The sequence below is a fragment of the Sturnus vulgaris genome, chromosome 1 (assembly GCF_052056855.1).
Source record: "Sturnus vulgaris isolate bStuVul1 chromosome 1, bStuVul1.hap1, whole genome shotgun sequence".
Taxonomy (NCBI): Eukaryota; Metazoa; Chordata; class Aves; order Passeriformes; family Sturnidae; genus Sturnus; species Sturnus vulgaris.
In genome coordinates this window covers 86352014-86379319 of record NC_142243.1, presented here as the reverse complement: position 1 = coordinate 86379319, position 27306 = coordinate 86352014, and the positions used below count along the sequence as shown (strand labels likewise).

General features: G+C 36.8%; 1 protein-coding gene across 6 annotated transcripts in view; it reads left to right on the top strand.

Annotated features, from left to right (window-relative positions):
• Positions 1 to 26786, top strand: part of MTRR (5-methyltetrahydrofolate-homocysteine methyltransferase reductase) — a 28019-nt gene extending 1233 nt beyond the window's left edge. For 3 of the 6 annotated variants that reach the window (XM_088171168.1, XM_014872319.2, XM_088171163.1), the window contains 13 exons: positions 6888 to 7041; positions 9706 to 9823; positions 10686 to 11058; positions 13922 to 14044; positions 15681 to 15834; positions 16625 to 16713; positions 18396 to 18576; positions 19926 to 19968; positions 20401 to 20587; positions 22864 to 22982; positions 24467 to 24559; positions 24647 to 24826; positions 25791 to 26786. In XM_088171168.1, coding sequence (XP_088027294.1) covers positions 9726 to 9823; positions 10686 to 11058; positions 13922 to 14044; positions 15681 to 15834; positions 16625 to 16713; positions 18396 to 18576; positions 19926 to 19968; positions 20401 to 20587; positions 22864 to 22982; positions 24467 to 24559; positions 24647 to 24826; positions 25791 to 25935 — 1785 coding nt within the window. In that variant the 5' untranslated portion in view covers positions 6888 to 7041; positions 9706 to 9725 and the 3' untranslated portion in view covers positions 25936 to 26786. Of the gene's footprint in view, positions 1 to 1715; positions 2787 to 6887; positions 7042 to 9705; positions 9824 to 10685; positions 11059 to 13921; positions 14045 to 15680; positions 15835 to 16624; positions 16714 to 18395; positions 18577 to 19925; positions 19969 to 20400; positions 20588 to 22863; positions 22983 to 24466; positions 24560 to 24646; positions 24827 to 25790 lie in introns of all 6 variants that reach the window. The other 3 variants (XM_014872318.2, XM_088171169.1, XM_088171158.1) reach the window with 2 other exon arrangements.
• Positions 26787 to 27306: the final 520 nt, after the last annotated feature.

Here is a 27306-nt window from a genome sequence, read left to right as displayed (position 1 = left end):
GTGAATTAAATAAACTAGTCGGTTAATTGAATTATATATCTAAGATCAATAGCAACAATGCAACCGATACAATACTGGGCACCTGGAAAATGTTAATAAATGCCACAAATATTTACTTAACTTTCTGTATCTAATTCCAAGGAATTGTGTTCTCTCCCGTTGCCACAAGGATTCTTTCACAGTATTGGATACGCACGCAGTACTCTGTCCCGGGAGGGCTGCATTTGCATCTCCAGCACCATCGGCTCTTCTGTCTGTGTGGTTCCCTTGTTTCCACATGCTGTGTGTGGGAGGTGTGGTTGCTCCACATTTTTGTATCTTTTTGCCATCTACTGGTCCATTCACCAGTGTAAAATCCTCTCTCCATGTTCACATATATGCATCAGAAATGTGTGTGGCTACTTTTTTGCACCCTTTATTGTTGCTATACTAGCTGGAGTAGAAAGCTCACAATGACTTACAGGAATCCTGGCTGCTCTGCCTGACTTAGGCAGAGGTCATAGCACTTAGTGCCAACATCTGACCCTGTCAGACCACATCCTGACTGCTGTTCCTTCTGTTGCCCACTCAGTGCCCCCTACTGTTGCAAATTTTTGTGCTTCTCAGACATTAACAGCTTCCTGAGCCGACTCTTGTTCTAACAGACTCTTCTTGGTAATGCCTGGACTATAATATTGGCAGCTTACTCCTCAGCTTTTCTTGTATAGAAGGTTTCTGTGCTATGGTGTGGTCTTAGAGGGAAACTGATTATCTTTCTTCCTTTCTGAGGTATAAGAAAAAGTGTAGTAATGAAGCACTGCTTTGTCTTATCTATTTGTGGTCGGGCAGTGCCACCTGCTGACAAGAGTTAGGTGAAAACACAGCACATGACCAGGATTAATCTGTGTTACTGCAGGGATCTGAGGGTATTTAAACTATATTTACGTTATTTTATATGAATCATAATTAGTGCATTTCTCTCATTTGGTAAAGGAAGATGAAAAATCATTTTGAGGATTGTTTTGTTGTATGCACCTTCTGTGCATGCATGCACATGAAACCAGTTATGTAAATTAATTTATTTAAAGGTGACTGTTAAGGTAATTATTAGTCATTTTAGATAATATATGTAATTAATTTAAAATGAAAACTAAAGTGGAAAACATAGTAGAAGGAAATACAATGAAGCCCTCAAAATTTTCTAGTAATTACATTTTTCATTAAATTCACGTATGATACAGGCATTCTTAAGAACCTCTCACTTTGTTTTGCTACTTTTGATGTATAATTATGCTTTTAAAAAATTTCCTCTAGGAAAAACCTCCTGCAGTACTGTGGGGAGAAATATCCTGCCATATCAATGGAGTACAGTATTCTTATACAATTGAACTATGTTTTCCCTTGAGAAAAAAAAGAGATCTCAAATTATGTAGCCACAGGTTTGCATAACTCGGTGTGTCTGGCTAGGACACTGATTGCTTTCTGTAGCTGAAACTTTGTGGAAGCAATAGGTGAAGTACAGCAAGCTGGGCCCAGGCATGGGAGAGGTACCTCAGACTGGGAACTGAAAATTCCTCAGTACTAGTTCTAGGTATTTGAGATCTACTGCACCTGCTTAGCAATGACAAAATATTGACAGAAAATTAATTTGCAATATCCACTCTAAAGACGTTCTGCTTCTCTTTTATTTACTGCTGTCTAAAGTTACATGTGTAATGTTCTCTGTGTCAAAATAGTGGAAGAAAACGTCTTGCATTCAAATTTTCATGGGACAGATGAATGGATAAGGATATGCATCTCGTTCATCCTGCTGCTTGCAAGGGACTTGGCAACACCACAGCAGATTTCTCTAAGATTGTTTCTTAGTTTCAGGAGAAAAAAGCCCCAAAGAGTCAATTCTGCAGTTCACACAATCACAGAATAGTCTGCGTTGGAAGGGACCCAGAAGTATCATCAAGTCCAACTCCTCCAAAGTGAATGGCCAATATGGGAATCAAAACCAGCACCTTGGTGTTATTAGCATCGTGTTCTGACCAGCTGAGCTAACCTCAGGGTCAGGTTGCACTTGTGTAAGGAGCTCCTTCTTGAAATACGAAATTAAAGTCAGTGTTTCTGCTCCAAAATACATAGTGGACAATAAAGTGTAAAGTCATTGCAGCAAAAAAATACTGATTTCAAGATAGAAGAAACTGAGTGTTTAAACTTTTTTCCTCAGACTTTGTGGTTTGACTTTATCGGGTCTGTGTTTTGTTTTGTTTTCAAAGACAGCTCAGAAAAGTGAACAAAGCACTTGCTAACTTGAAACGGAAAATAAAAAATAATATAATAAAAATAGTATATATTTTCATTTTAAAAGTTTTCATGTTGTATTGTTTACAAACTAGATTCTTAATATCAGAGGTACTGTAATATTACTACAACATCAAGGCAGTACAGCATACAGGATCTGCACCACACATCCTTTCCAGCCTGCTCTACAAAGCTTGCTTGTGAGAAATGGCTTCACTTCAAAATAGATACCTCATTTCCAAGCTAAACACCAATGCTACTATCTTTATATTTTTTTTAATCTCATAAGCAAAGTAAAATCATGCTGTTCTGCTTACAAGAAATTCACTTTTAAATTCTTTTTTTCCCCTGCAGTGCCTCTAAAAAAAAAAAAAATGGGCTGTGAGTCAAAAAGGAGGTTTTTGCTCCTCTATGCAACACAAAAGGGGCAGGCAAAAGCCATAGCTGAGGAAATATGGCAGCAAGCAGGTGCCCATGGATTTGAAGCTGATATGCACTGTATAAGTGAAATGGATAAGGTGAGATACTCCGTGCTCTTTTGAAAAATATGTACTGGAGAATTGAATTCTTCTTCACATGCTAGAGTAGTGTCTCTTGATAATCATGAAGGCTAGCAGATGCACCCACCTAAAAAACACCATCTAGTGTCAAATTTTTGTTCTTTGTGAATCAGTAATTTCAACCAATACTCACAGTTGCTTAATAGCCTTCTGCTGAAGATACATCTTGCGATTTTTCTTATTAGAACTGTAAATTAATATGTCTATCTCTTTTGTAACAATGATTCAGTGACTTCTTGAAAACTTTTTATATATGCAGTTGTGAATGAATTCTGTATTTACAGGTCAGGTCTGCTGTTGCTAGAAATGATGCTTTTTTTCCTTGTATGTTTGATTTTGGTTTGATTGTTTTGTTTGTTCATTTGTTTGTTGGTTTGTTGTTTTTTTTTTTTTTTTGTTCTATGTCTTTTGTTGCATTGATGTTCTTTGTTCTGTGGGCTCCAGCAAGGCCCAGAGCTTTTGTGAGTCTTATGTTGCTTAGCATATGCACTCATTTAAATTCCCACAGGACTCACTTCAAGTTATGTTCTAGAACAAAATAAAAAGCTTGGCTGGATCAAGGAAGTGGCTTTTTATTACTTGCTGTTATCCAAGAGTAAGAATGTGGAAACTTATTTCTGTAACTAAAAGCATTACGAACTGTAATTTCCTTCACAAAATACTCTGAACTGTATGCCCTCAAACAGAAACGTATAAAAAACAATCAAAACTTCATAGCCTGGCATTTCATATGAGATGAGGAGAAAATAACATCTAAAAGAGTTTTTTTAATGCACTTGAAAATGTGAGACGTTTTGAATGAATGTGCAGTAAGTATGTAGCTGAGTGTTAGAAAGACACTTTTTGCAGCCAGCAGAGAATTTGAAGATTCTCCTTATATTCTTGCATTTAATTTCTTCTGCATTTGACACGTTTGGAGATTAGTTTCAGGAACGTGATAGTCAGAACATTTCTAGCCCTGTTATTGGCCTGCCGCTTAAATAAATGTATTTTGCCAGATTTGGCAAGACAATTCAGAGCTGCAAATTAATTATGAATTGAGAATTTGAGAATTGAGCGTTGAGGAAAAAAGTAATTTCTGCAGCTTTGTAAATTTTGTCACATACGAGCTTCTGGTTTTTTCCCTAATTGTCAGCTAGAAAGTCTGTCTTTATGTAGCTTTTGTGTATGTATTTTCAGACCTTGTGAAGGTCTGTGGATGGAATGGGTGGTTACAGAGCCAGTAATTGTAATGTGATCTTGCCATTCAAAAGTAGATGGTCAAATACTGCTCAGGTCTCAGGAACACTGTCTGTTTCCAAGTAGTGTCTCTCACCTCTAGTCTCAGGGGTGAGATAAGGTCATAAACTTTTGGCTGGTTATGGTGATTACATTTTATGAAGACTGAAATGAGGCGGAAGTGAGGTAGGAGCAGTAAAAAACGGGAGGCTAAATAGAGATCAGCTTGGGTCACAGTGTGTGTAGTCAGCCTTGGATGAGTTAACTGAATAAGTACATTTGTCATGTTATGTATTATTCTGGATGAGACAAACCTGGCTGTCTGATCCCATCCTCTTCTTTCAGTAACCATGCACAGCTTGAGCAGGCTGCTCCCTGCTCTTGTGCGGCATTGCTGTCCTCAGCTGAGGAGAACGTTTGAAGGAATGGGAAAGAATGACACAAGCCTGAAACACAAAGGATATAGGAAGAAGTAGAAGGTAGAGTGAAAAACTCTGTAGATGTGTGAGGTTCTTGCTGGTCTGGTGATGTAGCAGACCTCACAGTAAGGGACGCAAATTATTGCAGAACTTGTGTCATAAAATGCTTGATTTTCAAAAGATGTCTTAAGTTTGAAGACAAGAATCTGCAGTGGAGTAAACAAGAATTTAGTGTGCTCATCATGCCTCTGTTCTAATATGCCACTTTATACTTCCTAAGCTTGTATCTTTTTTGTTTTTTTAATGGAGCTCATTTTAGTGTATATTCTCATGTGATACCAGTAGACCCTTACTTTCTTCACTTCAAGGATTTGCTTTTCCTTGTAAATGCAGTAGTCACCTGTGGCAATGCACTACAGAATCTGTGGGTCTGTACTTATCAAATAAGTTGTGGAAGTTTTGAAAATATGAGTCCTTATTGCAACAGGACCCTTAAGGCCTTTTTTTTGTACAACTTAAGTTCAGTTTTGAAAGTCTCAAGACTGTGTAAGTACTTGGAGCTTGCCTGAACTTGTAAAAGACAAAAGCTGTTTGGAAGGTTCCTGGACCACAAGTCATTGTAGTGTGGCAAAGTGCCCAGGGAATATCGTTGCATGTTTACTCTGTTCACTTGTGTTTCTCTAGGCCTCTGCTGTAGGCTTCTCTTGCCACTGTCAGAGGCAAGACGTAGTAATTTAAGTTTATCGTGCAACTGCTTTTAGCTTCTTCAGGAAAGATTTGGAAACACTGCCAACAGCAAAACCCCCTTAGTCTGTTTCTATGTATTCCTAGCCTTTTTGGGTTGTAGATGTCAGGTAATTTCTTACATGGCTTGACAAGGAGATAAAGTTTGAGTGATTTATTGAGGGAGGTGTTTAGAGCATAGCTTCGCAAAATCTGGAGTTTTGAATTGCAGTCTTGAAACTGCTCTGAGTGAAACACAGCACCTCTTGCAATCTTTATTTTTTCATAATCCTATTATTTTTATTAAACTTGGAATGCTGGGAGGTGATTTAAACTGCAACCCACAGGGAGCAGTAAAAGGATTTTAAGTTGCTTATTATGGCAAAAAGGATGCTAAGGAGTGATCTAATAGCAGCCTGAGTGAGCCAAACTGGACAACAGGAGGCCAGATCCATTGGGTGCTACCTGATAAACTCAGATTTGACACTAGTGGAGAAGTTCTGCATGGAAGAAGCTGCCCAGAAAAGGGAAATCTCTACACTTAGGTGTTTTCAGAATTCAGCCAGTTATAGCTGACCGAGTGCAGCACTGCCTGTTAGTCACACTTGGGGCGTGGGGTGGGACTTGGTGGTCTCCAGAGGTCACTCCCAAACACTGGACTGGAGCTGTGTTTCACAGAGGTCACTAGCCATCGGCCATAGGGGTACTGTGAGGGCGATTTGTGCGGGTGACCCGATCCACAGCACACTGGCACAGTGCTGCAGCCTGCTAAAGGTGGGGCAAAAGATTCTGAGTGCTTTTTACTTGAGAAGTAATAAATGGTTGCATGAGATTCGAATTTGTGGAACTGGCACGCAGTCCCTACTCCAGGCAGTTCCTGTCAACCTGGTGTAATGGGACTAGCCCCCATGAAACCCGGGGAAATGTGGGAGACCAGTATTAGCAAAGGAGAGACAAGTGAATTGGGGGCAGGGTGAATGGGCCAGAATTAATCAGACTGTAGAGCATGGTGTCTGATTACCATTCTTCAGAGCTACCTTAGTTCCCCCAAAAGCATTGGGGATTTTTTGGGGTATGATGATCTCAAAGGTCTTTTCCAACCGAGTTAATTCTGTGATACTGTGATTCTGTAACATGGAAGTTATCAGACAGGACCAAATGATACTTAATGAAACTTAGAAATTATCCCTGCAGTGTGTATGGCCACACCTCACTTATCTCTATGAAATCATGAGGATTATGGTTATGTGCTTGTGATCATATATACAAAAATACTTTTTCCACTTGACAAATAAAATACTGTAAGAACTGTGTATTTAAGCTGTCTGGGTGCAGTTGTGAAGTACTCTTCATGTACTCAAAATGCTCAAAGTGCTGCTCTTGGACATCTCTATATGGGATCATGGGGTATTTCAGGTTGGAAGAGGCTTCATAAGGTCATCTTGCAGCAAGGTCAGTTGAAGTCTGAGCAGGTTCTTCAGAGTTTTATCAAATCTGGTCTTGAAAACTCCAAGTATGGTCATAAATTGCATCCCCAAAATTATTTGTAATTACTTGAAAGACCTTCTGTGGCTTAATATAGGAAAAATGAGATTAAATGGTTTTCTGTGTACCCTTGGGATGAAGAAACGTGGGAGTATCTAAGGCCACAATTGTATCAAGTGGCACTTTGTAACTTAATTTGTTCTATTGCTTGTAGTATAACCTGGAAACAGAAAAGGATCCTGTAGTTATTGTTATTTCCACTACTGGGACAGGAGACCCACCAGACACTGCCCGCAAGTTTGTAAAGAAAATTCAAGACAAGACTTTGCCTCCTGACCATTTCGCACATCTCCAGTATGGATTGCTAGGTGACTTAATATTTTCTATATTATTGCAGAACTTTTCTGTCAATGAATAATTTTTATTTTTTTTTTTATTTCTGAATAGGTGGTTTGGGCTTTTTAAAGTGCTTATAGAACATTTCTTTTTATAAACAATAGTTTTATATGTCTTCTATGAGCAGTAAAGGAAAAATATTGCAAAAATTATCTGAATGTAAGCTACCAGTGTAATTTCTTATAGCTTAATTTTCTTTGCATAAAAACCATATGATATAAGCTATCTATAACTGTTTGAAGTTCAAGTTTCATGTCAAGTCTCTACAGAGATTAGTAAACTAGATTAGTTTTCTTGAATGTGTGAGTCATTGGCCATTTTTCTCTACAGAGGGAAAGGCAGTATAAAGTGTTCTTAAAAGTAAAAACCTTAAATCTTCCCATCCCTTTTAAATTTGCAATAATACTTTAGTTTTGAATGTTGTACTCATCAAGAGAATGAATGTACCTTCAGCTTAAAGACGGATAAGGAAAATACAGATTTGACAAAATGCATGATATATCTTGAGCTGATGGTAAGGTTAGTTTGTTGAGTTTTCAAATTCAGTTATAAACAAACTTCAGAAATGTCTATTTAAACCTAGGTTATTTTTACCTGACAAGTTTAAGTTGATAGATGGGTGTGAGGAAACTTCTAAGTTTCTAATAAGGAAGGGACCCATTAGAAGGAAATTTCTACTGGATATAATGTGGAAGTCTGAACTATATGCATCCTAATCATGTAGCATTTTGAGAAGCTGTTATGCTATTGCCTAGTTGCACATTACAGTTTGTGAAATGGTCAGGTTCTTCATAGCTGACTGCATGCATACGTGTAAAGATAAGAATTGTATTCACCCTGAATTTTATTATGGCAGAAATTATTATGGTGTCTAAATTACAACGTGATTCAAGTTTAACAAGTTACCAGTCTTAAAATACATTCATGGTATCCATCTACACTGGTCCAATGAAATGTTTGCTCCAAGTATGGTACTTGAGAGAAAGCAGAAGTCTTCTTAAAAGGAAAAAAAACAACAAAGAAGGCTGTTATAAGGAGAGAGGAATGTTCCATTATTAGGTGGCATCATGGTTTAACTGAACCCAGAAACCAAGCCCCACCTTGCTGCTCTCTCACTCCCCCAACCCTTCCCTGGTGGGATGGAGGAGAGACTAGGAAGGGTAAAAGTAATTACACTCGTGGGTTGAGCTAATGACAGTATAATAGGGAAGGCAAATGCCACGAACACAATTAAAGCAAAACAAGGAATTCGTTCACCCTTCCCGATGGGCAGGCAAGTGTTTCAGCCATCTCCAGCAATGCAGAGCTCCATCACAACCAGCAATGATTTGGGCAAATAAATGCCATCACTGCATATATCCTCCCCTTCCCTGTTCTTTGACCAGCTTTATGTGCTGAGCATGATGCCATGTGGCATGGTATCAACACTGTTTCCAGCACAAATCCAAGAACAGGCCATACTAGCTGTAATCAGGAAAACTAACATTATAATCTAAAACAGCTTCACAACAGTTAAGGAGCACACAACCCCGTGCAGGTGAAACAAAATCTACAAAGAATCCTCTATTCCTGCAGAAGAAGTTGCTGGACTGTATTCTCTCATGCAGATTTTTCAGCTGTCTTCTTGTTTAAAATCACTACTATATTTGATCCATTTTTTTCCCCCCTCAAGCTTCTAATATTTTTAAATTTCTTTTAGTGCTTTCTTCTGTTGCTGACATTATTAACAACTTAATCCTGAAAGATAATTTCTTTTGGTAATTCACACAGAGTTTATCAATTTTACTCTTTTTAATTATTTCAGTTTCTTACATTTTTCCTTTTGGAGGAATTTTGTATTTTTTAAAAGCCTGAGCTAAAGCAGTATTCTTGTGAAATGTGAAATATTGAAAGCAAAGTGTTTTCACAATATTTCTCTGTCTTACATTTGGGAAGGAGGAGCCACGTTTTTCAGGCCTATTTTGGGACAAACACAATTTTGTTTGATATTCATATACACTTATGTATATTTCAATGTAGCATCTGAATAACACACTTATATATGCAAGTGTATAAGTATATATATGGATATATAATTATATTTATCTCAGAATCGTAGAAGGCCTTTGTTGGATGAGGCCTTTAAAATCATCCAGTTCTAACCCCCTGCTATGGACAGGGACACCTTCCACTAGACCAGATTGCTCAAAGTCCAGTGTGACCTTGAGCACTGCCAGGGTTGGGTCATCCACAACATTTTTTGGCAACCTATTCCAGTGCCTCACCACCTTCACAGTAAAGAATTTCTTTCTATATCATTCACTCTAAACATACTCTCAGTTTGAGGTCATTCCTCTGTGTCTTGTCACCACATCCTTGTATAGATGCCCTGTGTCTTTCCTGTAGGCTTCCTTCAGGTACTGGAAGGGCATTCCAAATTAGGTCACTCCACTTTTCAAGGCTGGGAAAACCCAGTTATCTTAGCCCTTTCCTCCTAGGAGAGGTGCTCCACGCCTCTAATCATCCTGGTACTCTTTTGTGGACTTGATCCAACATACCTGATTCTTATGTTTGCCTGCAAGAAAAGTCTTTCCTGACTTTGTGTAGCCAGGTAGGCTGCCTCATTGACACAATTCCTCTCTCCTTGAATTTGCTAGGTCTGGGAGATTCAGAGTACATGTTCTTTTGTAATGGTGGAAGGATAGTAGACCGACGACTTCAAGAACTTGGTGCCCAGCACTTCTATGACACAGGATTAGCAGATGACTGTGTAGGGTAAGAGCTGAATGGGTTTGGATTTTATTTCTTCATGATGCCATATTTCAGTAGGCATTTGGCTAAATGTCCTGAACTGTTTGAAGTCCATTGAAGCTGGATACTCAGCACCTCATAGAAATGAATTCTGCCTGAGCACAGTATGCCTTTTCAGTCTCAATTGCCATTAAGTAAAACTCGACTTTTAAAGTATGAGGAAACATCTATAATGCCTGGAAAAATAGTATTTGGCAGTCTTAGAAATCAAGTCAGAGTAAATAAAGGGGTTTGAAAGTGTAGTTTCTTTCTTTTTTTTTTTTTTTTTCTTTTTTCTCTTTCAGGGATGGGCAGTGGAGGAATTATGTAAGAAAACTACTCCCTGTTCTACCATTCTTTCTGTCCAGTAGGCTGCAGTCTTGGCTTAGTTATTTTGAACTGCTGCTTATATTGGTTCTGTGCATGATGATGCAAGGCAGTTGAACACAAACATTGTCATAACTATAAAACTTATCTCTTGTGTTCTGAAATAATAAAAATGGGCCATTAGTGTAAGCTATTGATGTTGTTGTTGCACAATGAAAAGTTGCATATTCTGCTGCCATTCCTTCAACTTTCTGCCATAAAGTTGAGCAAATGAAAATAAAAATGAGAAACTGAAAGAAGAGCAAGGCTGTTATACATTTTAGACTATGTAAATTTACATAATGATAACAACTAAATACTTTTTTTTTGACGAAGTAATATTGGTAACAGCTGCAGATATTTATTAAAAATGGAAAGTGAATAGTGTTTTTTGCTCAGTGGTCTTTCATTATGCAAGTTAACAGTCCAGAAGGTCCCAGTAATTCATCTATGCATTTCTTCTTTTTTTCTCCATTCACAGTTTGGAATTAGTGGTTGATCCTTGGATTGATGGACTTTGGCTTGCCCTCAAGGAAGCATTACAATTGCAGAAAGAGAAAGAAGGCATGGACAATGCTGTCAATCCTGTTTCCAGCTCTCTCTCTACAGCTCCACATGCTGTGCATGAACTTAAGCTAAGCTCTGAAGTACAGAACTTGAAGCTAGAAGATGAGGGAGCAAGGGGTTCTGATACTCTGTCACAGAAAGTGGATGACATCAATATTGTGGCTCCAGCTAGAGATGCCAAACCTTCACTTGTTCATTCTGTCCCTCCTATTTCTCAATCTGCTCTTAATATTCCTGCCCTGCCACCAGAATATATAGAGGTAGAGTTTCAGGACACCCAGGGTGAGGTAAGGACTTCCCTTTGAGTGATGGAAGCTTCTAGTTCTTGTGGGAGTATGAGTGTATACTTCTATATAAGGCTCAAAAGAGCAAGTGAATGCTTACATAACAGAGATATGCCCCCAAATGCAGGAGGCTTTTGAATTTTAAGTAAAAAGTCCATTTATATTGGATGTAGGTGACACCATATGGGTTATGGACACTTATGTCAAGATATAATTCAGCTAAATAGTAAGTTAGTATTGCACTGTCAGGAAGGCAAGAATTAAAATCCTCTGTGGCTTATAACAGTGAAAACATCTTGGTGTAGTGAGGGGTACAGTAAAGTTTCTGTTCAAATTTTTAGTACTTTCAGAATGTGCTAAGAGGCTGTAAAATTGCTCCAAATCTTGCTGCATACTTAGTAACAGAGAAACTTGTCATTGTGAAAACATAATAATTATTTTACTGTGAGAAATGGAAGATGAACTGTAGATCAAAAGCCACATGTATATGTGCTTTTCATGTGGAAGCCACATTGAACAAAGACATGCTGAACTAACACAAGAGTTAGCATGAGCTGGAAATCATCTCCAGTTGGCAAGAGTGACGCAAACTTTTCTGGTTGCCCGCAGAGGGCAAATTTTCAGTTATCCATGCAAGGAAGCAGTGAAGTCTGGCTGCTCTTTAAATGACAGGGAACCAGGAGCTGAGTGTGGTAACACAGCCAGCATTACTACCCACTACCCAAGCAATGCAAACCAGGAAGTGGCAGCCAGGGTTAGCCAAGAGTGCAGATCATCAGGCAAGTTTGTGAGAATCTTGGCCCAAGCCAAGAAACTGGTCTCAAGATCCAGGCCTGGATCAACAGGATCTGTGTTGTAGTTGAGCTGCCCACCAGTACTGCTGTAATGTAGCTGAGGCCAGGGCTGAAGAACCAGTACTGAGCTGAGGTGGGATTTCTGGGCCCTGTCCTCTGGTGTGGCTGCTCATGATCATGAAAGCCCTTTAGTATCCTCTGGTCTCTGACACTCTCTCTGTTGAGACTGTTAATGGAAATGCTGAGAGAATCTCTTAGTCTAGCTATTACAGTTACGGAAGGGTGTATGGATTTAAACACGGGATAATTTTGCTTTTCTTTTAAACCTTATATTGTTGGTTTTGCTCAAGTTGTTGAATTTAATAATCCAAATTAAATACTTGAAGGTTTATGATTTAGTGGTACTCTTCTATTAAAGAGTAATTGTTGGGTTGAATGTGCTGCTACAGCCCTTAAAATATCCCGTTTTCTTAAAGTCAGCATGTATTAAGACTGGTCCCTGAAATAGTTCATCAGGTTCTAATACCGATACCTTAACTTTTCTGTATATAGAAAAAGAAGTTAATTTTTCTTTTGAGCAGCAGATGGAAAAAGCTGAATCTGCTAATCCGGAACTCAGTGACAGATTAAAGATTATAGTCCAGGTTTCAGATATAAAACAGGGTGGTTACCTTGAGCCCTGGAAAGTATGAAATGTGTGTTTGTATTTTTTTCCTTTGGAACTATTTTTGTCAACAAGTAGGTTCTATATAGAGTCATATTTGGTTTTGCAGATATCACACAACTCATGTCCTTTTTTGGTATCTCACATTGCAACAGCAGCTATGGATTTTTTTTGCCAAGCAGAGTTGAAGTTGGTGTGTTTTGAAATGCATCAGGTTGAGGTTTGGATATTTCCAGAGACTCCCTGCCATTTAAAGAAGGCCTGGTACATGATCTCTCCAGTTACTTAAATGATCTTGTCTCGGGTTGTTGAGTCTCAGGGTTGAATTAACAAGCTGCTGCATACTAATAGCAGAGCAGCAAAGGTCCAAAGTATTTCTGGGAAGTGTAAGATAATACAATTTAGCTTAAATCTTGATTTCATTATGCCTTGATTTTGGCTTGGAAGGAATACAAATGTAGACAATTACAACAGTCCAGCTGATGCGGAATGAATTGATATGGCCCAAGCCATTAATCACCATGTCCAAATCTTAAGAGAACAAAGAAACTTTCAGCTGTTGGTCTCAAGTGGACTCCTTTTTTTAATAGAAAATCTTCAGATGAATTAATATTCTCCTATTGACACGATGGTTCCTTTGCATTTGACAAGAGTATTGTTGTAAGCATTTGGTATTCCTCCTGCCTCTTTTTATTTTTGTCTGCATTAATCTCAAATAAAACTTGCTGGCTATTGTGATGGAGAAGGGAGGGCTGTAGTCTGATCTTCAAGTGACAACCTTTGACATATGTGATCTGGAATTATTCTTGGTGCCCATTTGTCATACCTGCCGCACATTTTTACCTGTGTAGAAACGTTGTCTTCGAACATGATGCTGTCTTGTAGAGTGGGTTTTGCTCATTAGCTCTAATTTAAAACTCCTTTTATAATTTGCCTGTAATAGTAGACCCCAAATGGACCCCAAAACCTTGCAGCTATAAACCTGCAATGATGTAACTTCTGTTCTTATTTCTTATGTCCTTTCTATACACCTAATAATCCTTTAATTAGGCAGGAGTTTTCTGGGGTTTAACATAAATGCCATTCTCTAATTGGCTATTTTCAAGGCAGTTCTTGAAAAATGAAACAGCTCACTGCATTTGATAATAACGTAGGCCCATTAGGCTGTTCAAGCCTACTGACTTTTTGTAATTGAATATGTGCCAGTTATTGCTTAGATGTGATTCTTTAAAAAGAGCAAAACACTTTGTGTATATAGAAGATTCATGTTTTTTCTTTTTTTTTTGGGGTTGTTTTCTGAGATTGTTTCAAAAACAACCTGTACCAATACCAATTCCTGTGTGTCATAGTAAGATGTCATAAAGCTGATTAGCATTTTTAGTGTAAGTTTCTGTGTTGTCTTTTTCAGAATCCGCATCTGTCTTCGCTTATCTCAGAGGGAGCAACCTTTGAAGTGCCAGTTACAAAAGCTGTACAGCTCACTAGGGAAGATGCTATAAAGACTGCATTGTTCTTAGAGCTTGATATTGCAGTAAGTTGGTGATGGCTTTTTCTTTAGTGTGTTAAAATAAAAGGCAAAAAACGTGTGTTATGTATAATAACTGAGGGGGAAAATTATTTATTTGATTGTTTAAAAAGAAAAAATAATTCTCTATTCAATAGGTTGTCAGTTTACACCGATCCATTTTGTAAATGTAAAGTTTGATTTATTTGCTGAAAAATAGGACTCCATGGAAGTCAAAACAGGAACAAAGTGTGAGGTTAATTTCTTCGTTGTTCCATGGATATCATATTGATTGAAATACCTTTATGAAGGGAATTTGCAGTGGAGAAAGGCGGTCAGGGAATATTGAAAATTAATAATCTTTCAGTTTATAAATACACAACTTGAAGAATATTCAGAAACTGTATAGTAAATTGTGACGGTTCATTACGGTGGGTATTCTACACACATAGTAGTTTCACTAATAGTTTCAAGTGATAGGAGTTGTTAGCTCTTGAGCGCTCTTTCTGCCTTTGACATTCATTTGCTGTGCCTTGTTGTGTGCTACTCAAACTGTCAACCTCGGTTACCCTCAGTTAGAAAACTGGTTTAGTTTATTCAGTGAAGATCATATTTTGTATACTGGTTTGAAGATGAAAGGCAGGCAGAGAGTGCTCTTATTACTTTATAAAAAATGTTGAAAAGGAAAGGATATAGTTTTTGAGTGTTTCCTCAAATTGATAGAATATTAGTTTTGGGATATTGTGATTTTTGGCAGTACCTTCTGTTAGACTCTCTTAGCCTAATCTGTCTCAATATACGTGAGACATCTTTAAATCTCAGTTTTAAATAGATTCAATTAAGTTTCTAGCAATTGATTCTTTGAGAAACATGGTTTTCTGTATGAATTTGCATGTATATATGCATTCTGTCATCAGCACCCACTGAAAATGCAAGCATTATCTTGCCTTTTTCACCTAATATTCTTGTCAGTCTGTGTATGCAAGTCACTCACGTGATGCATGAGGGATGCAATGATGCAAGTATAAGTCTGCATGTTCCTTTAACAGGCAGAAGTTTGAGTTGCACACGAGAGTTTCAGCAGTTTCACACAAGAAGCTCAGGCAGCTAAGTAGAATCTAGGTCTTAAGATTTGAAATTTCACTGTGCTGTTGTCTGGTTATTTTTCTTTTTTTCCTCCAAAAAATAAAAGCAATTCTGGTCATTTCTGTCACAATTAATCAAATAATTTAACCAGCAAATTTTCTTTTAGTGATGATGTATCTCTATAAAAAATTGCGTTAATTATGAGGACTTCATTTCTCTGCTCTTCTCAAACCAGAAAATGTAGAACATCAGTAATTAATGATCTGGGCTGATTATATAACGCAATCTCTTAATATGTGTTTATTTTCCTTCTGTTTGGGCTGCTCAACAGCTCTCATTAAAGAGTGTCCAAATATTTAAACCAGATAAGGAAAGACTTTTTCTAATTAGTAAGGTTAAGCCTGGAAAGAAGATATGACTACTTAATTTCTGATATGCTCAAAACAGCAAAGTCCTAGTACAGAGTAAAAGAATATTTGACTTAATGTAGCCACAGTAGTAGGAAGGTTGTTGTCAGGAATGGGAATGCCTTGGTTTGTAGTAAGATTTAATAGAAATTTTTCATGTTTTACAACAGGATACAGCCTTTGAGTACCAGCCTGGAGACGCCTTCTATGTAATATGTCCCAACCATGTCAGTGAAGTGGAAGAGCTTCTTCACATTTTGGGACTTTCTGAAAAAGGAGATGACTTCGTTTGTATAAAAGTTAAGCAGGGCACTAAAAAGAAAGGTATGGTGTGATGCACTGGTCATGGACCACTGCTCTTTTCTGTGTTGGTAGGAGTTGATGTGCATAGTTACGAACATTTTTACCTTCAGTATGGGAACACATGCTTTTGTTGTGTTTCCACGCAGGCATGTTGGAAGTCACAGTGATGTGTTAAAAAAGAGGATGCATAAGAATGCTGCTGCTGGTTTTACTGTAGATGAGTAGATGAGCTCTTGACTGGGAACTGCAGTCTGGCATTGGCATTCATCCATCTCGTTCTTACTCTGTGCTCCTACATGTTTATGGAGATAAGGTTTTAATCACATAGCCTTACAATCCCCACTTGAAAGTAAAATCTCCTTTCACAGCACTGCATGTCAATCTGTTTTATATCCTAAGAGAGCTGCACTCCTCAAGGACAAGACTTAGTGTGGTTACAAGGTGCCTTTTAACAGATCTGTAGGTCCATGGATGTGTTCTGCTGAGTCTTATGTTGCCATGCTTCAGAAGGAGTAGCTGCAGGTTCAGCGTGTGCCTGTGTACTGCCGCCAGCTGGACCTGTGTGAATTGCTCCATTCTTCCACTGCCATTGGTGTCTTAATGGTGCTGCTGAGCTGTGCCATTATTTCCACAGGATGATGTAGGGCTCTTTGTTGTTCTGGTTTAGAGATAGATCATTTCTCACTGTGAGAATTCCCTGCGTCTTTGAGGGCCGCACAAGTTGTCCATTAAGTGTGATATGTGTGATACCACTTCCTTATATTAACAGATGCACATTTTACTTTTTTTTTGTTTCCTCCCAATCACCTAGGAGCATCTCGTCCACAACACATCCCTGAAAGAAGCACTCTCAGATTCATTTTAACCTGGTGTCTGGAAATAAGAGCAATACCCAAAAAGGTGTTTATGTGGGTTTTTTTTTCTAAAGAGAAACTAGTAATTCTATGCTATAAGGTCTCTTACAGATCTGTCCTTGCTTTATGGTGTCTCTTGGTGAATAAGTACTGTCAGTTGGCATGCTACTGTTTCTACTTTACTCTGAGAAATGCTATTTCTGATAGTTTATGTCTGGCAGACATTCCTGCTTTGTGGTATCTTGATTCATGACTAGTCTGGAAGTAAGTAGAAAAGTATTAGATAACTTGGTGCCAGATAACTGGGGAGGCTGACTGAACCTAGCGCCATAGTCCTTTTAAAGTAAACAGTCTTTTTAATCAGAGGGAGCCTCATCTATCAAGTTGTGTTGCTAAAAAGACACATGTTGCTGTATGCAAATATACGACAGCATCATTTACATTAGCTTGGTTGTTCAGAGCATGGTGCTAGTAACCCTGTGTGGGCCATTCACTTAAGAGCTGGAATTGATAGTCCTTGTGGGCTCTTTCCAACTCACAGTATTGTGTGAAGTCTTGAAATTTTCAAGCTTTTCTTTAACATTTCAGTAACCTAGCAGAATTCAAAGAAAGATTTTTGCTTTTATAGTATTTGTTCTCACAACATGTATATATTATTTTCCTTTTATTTTGTGCATGTAAATAATTCAAATCTTCTAACTGAAAATGCATATGTATTTCTGGTATTGTCAAAACATATTTTGAAGATAGCTTTATATGAAAGAGGAAGCTAAATGATTGTGTGGTCAGGTCTCTGACGGAAATCAGTTTTTGGGAGGACCTTTTTACTCCATTTAGTGGATTTTGCAGCAAAAGAGAATCTTCCTGTTGTTTCAACCTTTTCAAAACCACATTTCATGGTTTTGAAAATTTGTCTCAGCAATAAGAGTAGGCAGAAGGTACTGGCTGGGGAGTGTCACTGAAGCCATTTTTTATAACCTGTCTGCTGTATTAAGTCTTCAGCCTAAAATGTGCTTTATGTAACTCCATACTCAAAACTGTTGTCTGGAAGCTCTATGGTTGAGTACACGTTATTTTCCAAGTATTCCTCTGTATAGAATGTGTCATCTGATTGCATTTGGTGTTTTCTATCACTTCTCTTTTATGCACTGTGTCTACTTCCATCTTCCTTTTTTGAAAAAAACTTGTAACTATTTATATCTGATCTTCACTTTATCTTACAATGCTCAATTTAACTTTCCTTTAAGAAAAGTTTACACTACCAGTATGTAGGTATAAAATATAGAATAAAACACCATAACAACATTAACATGACTCATTTAATACCATACTGTATTTACAGTCTTACCTCTTCTAAGATTTTTGTTATTAGTTTTCTGGCATCTGTAACTTAGCAAATGGTGTTTTGTCTTGAATTGTGTTATGGAGCTGCCTAACTAAAGAGTAAATAGGGGCAGTAAGAACACCTTTCAAAAATCGGGAATTTTGCAGAGAATGGCCTGTTCCTGTTTTTTGTCCCTTCTTTGCTCAGGCTAAGTAGGATTTTCTGATGGACTAGCTTGTTGCAGACATTAGAAGAGCAATTAAAAAAAGAAAAAAAAGACAAAGTGTATTATCCATTAAACTAATTCCTGTCCCCAGGCAACCCAAGTTTTTCCCAGTTTTGTGACCATTTTCCCAAATGGACAAGTTTCTTTTACCCTTCACTCTTTCTTTTCTTCCCTACAGGCATTTTTGCGAGCTCTTGTAGAATGTACCAGTGATGTGGGAGAAAAACGGAGGCTTCAAGAGCTTTGCAGCAGACAAGGAGCCTCTGATTACACTCACTTTATTAGAGATTCTAATGTTTGCCTCCTGGATTTACTTCATGCTTTTCCAAGCTGCAAGCCTTCACTTAGCCTGTTAATTGGTAAAAGACTGATTTAAATTTAATTAGGTTTGGTTTCTGAAAATGCGTCTGACTACATACTCAATTTCCCAAGGAAGGGGAATAACTGTTCAGTTAACTGCTTTAGGAATATAGTTTCTGTAGCGATCAGAATGAAACTCTTGTTGGGGAACCAAGCTCTGTTCTACAGTTTGTGGTCTTTGGCTTTCTTTCTGTAAACATTTAGGTTCATACCAATGCTTTGACTCTGGATTACTCCTGTACATAAAAAGTAAGCATAAGGTACTTGCAGGATTAGGGTCTTTATGAATCAGTTCATCAATTGCTTACAATTAAAAAAGACATATTTTAACAACTCATAATTTCTCTGCCTACGTGATCTTTTCCTGCACTTTTACCTGTTGAAACAGAATGGTTTTCCCAGTATATTTGTATTTATGTTATATCTAACACACTGGGTTCCTGATATAAAATACTGAAAGGATGAGACTACAACTCTAACCATGTCAAATACATTTGAAATGGCTGGCAGTTATTTTTCAAATTAAAATCCAGAATTTCTTAATAGATTTCATAATACGTCTCAAAGAAATTGCTTTCTGTGTTCTTGACGTCATCTTGTCCACCCTTACCCAAAATTGCTGAATGAGTTTAGTGATTTTGCTGCTCTACCTTTTCTTGCCTCTGCCTAGCAACTATCTTTTGTAACAGAGCACCTTTAAAATATGTCAGGGTGTGCATCTACAGGCAAAAAAGGTAGTTCTCTTTATGTACATACATACACACATATAAATGTATGTGTGTAATATTTATATATATATATATAGAGAGAGAGAGAGAGGGGATTGCTTGTTCAAAAAATGCCATGTGAACTTCTATGTCTTGTTTCAGCTAAGATTTCAAAACTTCACATAGGTAATCAATGCTTTGAAACTGAACAGGCACGTATGCTTCTAGGACGCTATATTTAGGAAACTTTCAATCAAGCAATCTCTTTTAAGAGAGCTTTTGAGATCTTAGAGGAAAGGTGGGGAAAATTAAATTTCAAGCTTCACCTCATTTGCTACCTACTGGCATCTCTTCTTTACACCTTACAGTCACTTCTGTTTGACCAAGAACCCCATAAATTAACTGTTATGGTCTCATTCTATAGGTTCTCTAATTGATGTTCCACAAAGTCTAAAACTCATTCAAAATAGAGTGCAGATCTTAATTGCTTGTTTCTGAACCACAAACACTTAATGTTACTAGAATAAAATTACAGTTAAATTAATATACCTTGTAATCTGTTGTAGTGTAAACATTGATTATGCGATATCTTCATTGAGGTGAATCACATTAATGATACTTTTTTTTTGTCTGTTCTTCAGAACATCTTCCTAAATTGCAAGCCAGATCCTACTCAGTGTCAAGGTAATGAAATAGTAAAATTGTATCATTTATTTAGGTATGGGGTTTTTCTCATATGTGTTTATGTATGTTATAATCTGAGAAAGAAAGAGGAGTAAAGGAGAAAACATTTTTGGGATTGTATTGCAAAATACATTTTTTGACTGTTTCAAAGAATATAGTTTTGAGTGTGTGACAAGGCTTTGGTAAAGCTCTCAAAAACAAGCTTACACACACATGAATCTGGTAGGAATTTGGATTCCCTTCTGTAGGCATTGGTCTCCGAATCCAGCCTTACGACAATTTCTAACTAAATATAAATATTACACAGTTAGCTGAACATTGAGAATCTTGAGTCAGTTGAAATGGTTTGAGCTGCAAACGGACCTGTTGCAAGATTGTACAGCTATCTCTCAGATTTTGGGTTGTTTTTTTAAAATATTTTTGTCTTTGCAGTTCAAACTTATATCAGCCAGGAAAGCTGTGCTTTGTGTTTAATGTTGTGGAGCTCCCTGCCGGTCCCTCTAGACCAGTCTCACGGAAAGGAGTATGTACAGGGTGGCTTGCTGAGTTAGTTGCACCTCTACTGCACTCCAGTCAAAACTCTCTGGATACAAAAAGAGAAAGCTCTTTAATTGAAAAGGTATGAATATTAGATCTAAAGTCATTAACTGTTAAATTTATGCATGTCTAACACCACTGTGCATTTCTTCGTTCACTGCTGTGATGTAGTGCAGGTGTTTTGGCAGCATACACCTTAATTTTGCAATTCTGCTCTACTTCTGTATAGCATGCCCAGAACTTGTCTCCTAACAACTAAAGTTAAATTTTACTTACCTGTGCATACCTAAATTGTGAAATTTCCCATTGCTGAAAGGCCAGAGTTGCTTTCCACCCCTCTGTAGTCCTAAGTGTATCTTGGAGGATGTTTTCATATACTAAACTACCACTGTGTAATTGAATGGCTATGACTGTTTGCATCACAAGAGAGAGGAACTTGGTCATTTCTAGGAAACGGTGGCAGATATTAGGGGAGAAACTGTAAAGCTCACACTTCTTGTCAGGTCTTCCAAAGTCTGCAAAGGCCAAGTTATTGAATATGACACAGAGGACAGTCATCTGTGGTTTTTTCTGATGTGTAGCAGTGATTGTTTGGCACAGTTGATATTACTGGGAAAAAGTAGTTTTTTATTTTTTTCCCCTCATTTCATTTTGTGGCAGAGATTCTGTGTAATTAATCAATCTCAAAGTCACTAGGTCTAAGCTAATTATTAAAAAATTGGAATTCTGCTATATAATTTATATGTGTGATATATCTATCTTTTCTCAAAAAAAACTCTACTGGCAGCTGAATCTATATTTGATTATGAAAAATGGAAACAAGAATAGAATTCGATTGAAAGAAAACTGTGCCAACAATTCAAGGTGTCAGACAAAATGGGAAAAAACTCCGTACAAGTTACCTTCATTTTTTAAAACTAATGCAAAAATTAATATGTGCATCATATATCTTGTTCCAGTGTTCACATCTGCTCTTTATTTAAAATAGAATTGATTTCAAATTATTTAAAGATCAAGCAAGAAAAAGAGGTGGCTAAAAAGAAAAAATATATTATTACAAAATTAGTCTGGATAAAATTTAGAAATATTTCTGTCTACGGCACAAGCTAGAATTCAGAATAGATAAATGTGCAGCAATGCACATAGATTGCAGAAATATATGGAATAACAATGCAAAATAGATGAGTGTGATCTTATGCAAAAATGTATTAGATTAATTGAATACACTTTACAATATAAATGTGTTTACCATTTGCAGTCTGTTTTGAAAGAATGACCAGTTTGGAATCATTAATAGGGTAAATAGCCTCCTAACTCATGTGTGGTGTGAAGTGTATATATATAAGTATTGTTCCCCACCAGTAAGAATTATTCTATTTTTTTAACATCATGAAACTAGGAAAATAATGTTCTTTAATACGGTTATATCTGTAGTGAATCAAAGTATAAAAAAACTAGTAGTGCTAAACCATTTAGATTTACACAACAAAGTTTAAATAACTTTGGTTATTAAGGTCTAGTGCCTTTCTCCTTCATTAAACTTGAAAGTAAATTCAAATCCTTTCATAATTAATGTGCAAAATAAATTGGATATTTGCTTATGACTTTAATGGATGAAGCTCTCCTATGACTGCTGTTGAGTCTTGAATAATCTTTTGGAATTAAAAATAAAAATTTCTTGTTTTCTATAGATTATGTTGGCCATGTCTCAGAGGATAGGTATGGGGCTCCTATGAAAATATGACTTCCTTTCTGACACAAGCATGAAAATTAGAATACTGTTTATCACTACAATAATATAAAACATTTTCCAAGATCTTTGAGCTGTTATGTGCCTTCCCTCACTATTCACTTCTGGAAATCATGTCAAACTTTTATGAAAATTAAGAAAGCAGGTTCTTTACCAGTAGGCTTCAATTCACTATAAATAAATCCTGACCTCCCACAATGTAAAAAAAGGTTGCGTTGCCTTTAATAGCAATGAACTAGCTTTACTTCCCTTTGACTGCCAACACCAAACTTTCCATGTAACAGTATTCCCCAAATTTGTGGTGCAATCAATTTTCATATTCAGAAACTCATGTCTGTGTGGTTTATCCGAGTTTTCCTCCAGATGGATTAACAGGTTTGTAAATATGGTGTGGTTTTGTTGTTTTTGTATTTTTTTTTCTCCAGAGACTTCTGTGAGATTTTATTCTAAATGTCTGCGTGCCACTAAAAATGAACTCTGAAGCTCAGGATTTGGAAGGATGTGTGGGCATATATGCTGTGTAAATATCGTGAAGGTTCTGAAAATGTCATGGTGTTTTCACTGCTTAAGAATACCCTTCAATTATATTTTATCTAATTTAATTTTAGATCTCTATTTTTCCTCGTCCAAACAACGCTTTTCACTTACCTGAGGACCCATCTGTGCCATTCATTATGGTTGGCCCAGGAACAGGAGTTTCACCATTTATTGGTTTCCTACAACATAGGTATGTACCGAGTTGTTAACTGGAGAGCAGCTTTTTTATGTTGAGGAGAAATACAGCCTGAGGATTTGAGTATAAATGCAGTTAATTTTTTTCCCTTTTTGTAATGGTAGTATGCTAATTATAAGCAGTCTTAATAATTTTAAACAAGCATTGCTTGTGTTTTTATTTCTTCTTCAAAGTAGTAAAACTTACATTTTCATCTGACTATATTTACTCTTCAAAGTAGATACATGAGAAATTGGGTGAACTGCAGAAATAGTAATAAGAAATTAAATCCTTTATCTCTTTGTATTGCTGGTGGAAGTCGTGTAAGAGGATGATAGTATTTATAAAGTGTTGATTGGTTTAATTTTGTTATTCAAAATCCACTCCTTGAGAAGTGGCATTTATATTAAAAGGCATGCTGAATGTCAAGTTTTCTCTCATATTCTCTTATTTCTGTATGGTTTACATTTTTATGTTTTAAAATAAGGAGCTTGGCACCAGAACCTTCAACTCAGCAGTAGTCTTGGTGTTTGGGAGTTTGTGTGTGAGGGAAAGTGGGTCTGTTATTTTCCCTCTCCAGCTCCAGCAGCATAATTTTCTAAGGGAAAGAGATGTTTGTTCAAAAAGTAGCAGCACATCACCAAGAATATGTAAAAACCTGATCATTCTGAGGAAAACAAGAATGGGAGCAGTGAAGTATTTGGGTGGGAATGGTTTTAGGTTTTAATGGTAATCGACACATATTCCAATGTGACTCATTAATTCCAGCAAGATAATGGAGTTTCTTGGGTCCTATAACGATTTTTAAAAATTTTCTTTGAGAGAAAAGTGAAATTTTGAAATTATGTTCCTAACTCTAACACTTTGCTTTAACCAACTCAATATGTACTCCTTAATTTTGATTCCCAAATAAGCCTTTATATCTCAAAAGTATTTTGCATTTTATTTTAAAGTATAAATGAAATCTCTCTCTCTCACAATGTGACTAGAAAATGGCAGCTAAAATGCCTTTAATATAATACTTATTATTTCAAGTATTATTTCAAGAAAATGAAATAATTTTCCTGATGATGTGGTAGTTAATAAATTGTTATTCGTAATATGTAGCAGGTATCTACAGCTAAATGGAAAGCCTTCTAAAACTGCTGAGTTTTCCCAGGTGGTTTTACATAGTTTCCAATGAAAGGTAAAAGGTAGTGATTTCCTTATTCAGCAGTCGGGATTATTTTGTGAGGTGTTTGGATGTGTCAGTTTTGAATATTCCAATATGAAACCGTAGCCGGGAAAAAAAAAAATTGAAGTTGATTGATCTTGAGCTGGTCTGAAAGCGAGTAGTCAAGAAAATCAAATGAGGATTTGACTTTGATTTACCTAAATCGTTTCACGTTTCTGCCAGTCCAGAGGTTTTTTTAAAATACTGCTTTAAATTAAATTAAGTTATAGATGTTTTCAGATTCTGCACTGGATAAAACGGGATTGGATTTTTTTTGTCTCTTTAGGCAAAAGCTCAGAGAGCAACATACAGACTGGGAATTTGGAGAAACATGGCTGTTTTTTGGTTGTCGGCACCAGGATCGAGACTATTTGTTCAAGCAAGTTCGCTATTTAACGTCCATTTTGTGTTCATGAGGCAATGCTCATCTCTGAGCCATTTCTAACAGGGTTTTATTACATTTCAGAGACGAGCTCCTATGTTTTCTTGAAAATGGAACCTTAACTCATCTTAAGGTTTGTTTCTCAAGAGACTCTTCAACTGCAGAAGTGGCCCCACCTAAGTATGTGCAAGACCTCCTTAGGCTTTGTGCTAAGGAAGTTGCCAGAGTCCTGCTGAAAGAGAGAGGTTACTTCTATGTATGTGGGTGAGTACAGTGGAGTGGAAATGGACTGTTCAGAAAGAGAGTAGCAGAGGTTTGAGGCTTTAGAAAGACTTAGAGCTGTCTGAAGGAAAGGACAAGTAGCATGCTGAAAGAACGTTCCTGGAGAGCTAGACTGTCATCTCTGTGTCCACTGTTTTCCAGTGTAATCATGAAATACAGCTTGTAACCACACAGTTCCACTGATTGTTTTAGTCATGTATTATTTATTTTCCTTTTTTTTTTGTTCAGTATTCAATTAAATTACAGATTTCAAGCCAATAGATTTGTCTTTAGAAAATGAGATATATGAATAGATATGATGAGAAACTGGTCATCTGTGAGACAATAGCAGTCTTCTGCTGTGTTCCAGTTTTGGATGCTCCAGAATGCTAAAGCTCTATCATAGTAATACATTTTACAGTGGGAGGTTTTGTTTGTGGATGCTAACGTACCTGGAGGTTAAAGATTTTTTAAAAGTTTGTTGATAAATGGACAAACTGTTTGAATATAGGGCCCAATGTTCATGTGTTCTCCTGCAGGTGTAAATGTCAGCTATTTATATTAAAAATAGCATTATTAATAAGTGAGGGGGTTGGTAGCCATTTTTGTTGGTTTTTTTCTTTAATATTGGAACCATGTAGTGATACATGAATCAAAACTTGTTCGGCAGGTCAAATTCTTCCTTAAAGAAACCAGTTATTCTCTGACAGCTCAACTAGGGTTGCTAGGTTTTTTACTTCGGAATTACAGCATGCTGAAAACTATGTAGTGTTTGATTGAGAGAAGCCCTAGTTAATGTCAGTGCTCTGCTACAGGAAAACCGAGAATCATGCTGTACAATATAAAAGCTATATTTTTGTTTGGGATTTTTTTAATGCTACTTTCCTATATTGTCTTGCCTCTGAAGCTATTGATTAATGGGGAAATACACTATTACACTTTTCCTCCTCTATATTTTATTTTTCAGAGATAAGAAGCACATGGCTGATGATGTAAGTGATGCCGTAGTAGATATTTTAAGCATGGAAATGGAGGCTGACAAATTGGAAGCAATGAAAGTCCTGGCCATGCTTCGAGAATCAAAACGATATTTGCAGGATGTTTGGAGCTAGATGTTTAGCTTTCCCTGGATCTTTGTAATGCAAAATACTTTCTTTTCCAAGTATGTTTTTTACTAAAAGTTACTGCCAAAACTTCTGTCAGTAGTCACACAAAGGATGACTTTCTCTATTGACCTTTCCAACAGGAATGTGAAACCTTTTAAATGACAACAAACCAGACTGGCCTTTGAAGTGTATTTTTTAGAGATGTTTCATAATGGACTGTTTCAGTGCCTTGATTTTCTCATCTTAAGATAGGGTTGCTATATAAACTAAAAACTTCTGCACCCGTACAAACATAATTGTATGTTGACATTACATCATGTATCTTTTCCTATAATATATACATAAAGAAGCTACAGAGTAAATATGTTAAACACTGATCTGTGCATCATGAAGTACATTACTGACTTGCCAAGGCTTACTTCAACACTTCTAGTTACTTCCTGAGACTGCTTCTATTTTTTCTTCTTGCACAATGACAGTAACTGCTGAAAGGAATGAATGTCCTACTGCACAGACAGGTTACTGAAAATTTTTAAATCCAAAATTCTCTTTAAATTAATCACATCATTATATCATGTCTCAAAATTTGCAATACACCATTCTAATGCTTTTTAGATCTTCCTGTGTAATTCTTTTGAAATTTTCTCATTCCCTCCTCTGAAATGTTTGTGATTTAATTTATAAGTGCACACATCTGTTGTGTTGAATTTGGTTGATGGAACAATATTGCTAGGTAAATACGTTCTCAGATTACTAAATTAATCTTATTAAGTTGAAGACGTAGAAAATAAGGTGTTTTGAAATAGTTGCCCTTATGTACGGCCACCCACTGCAAATAAAGTGGTTGAAAAACTAAAGTGGTTGAAAGCAAGTTATTGAATTGTCTGCTTGCCTTTCTAACAAGGGACATTTGGAGTACAAATAGGTGGAAAAGCAAAAGTAAGTAATTCATGCTTCTCTCCAGAGCCCTGCTCTCTTCCCTCTGCTTTTTCTAACTTATAAACAGCCATGTTGTCTCCTTGATTGCAAGTCATGCTTAGACCTTTAAAGATAAACAAAAGGTACAAGCGAATATTTTAGAAAAATCATTTTTTATTTCCTAGGGCGATTGTTGTTTTGTTTTGACTTACACATAATCAGAACCATATCATTTACTGCAACTTTTGTTGTTTTCTAGTGATTATTAGTTAACTGGTAAATAAATTTTAAAAAAATAGAAAAATTAGGATGATCAGTTAGAATAAAATCATGTGTTTAAAGGAGAAACATTCCAGAGAAGCACTTGGAAATAAGGTTATGATATAACCTCTGCAATGATTATTTAAGTAACCTTGGAAGAAATCAACTAAAATTTTGTGCAGGAGTTCTTCAGCAGAG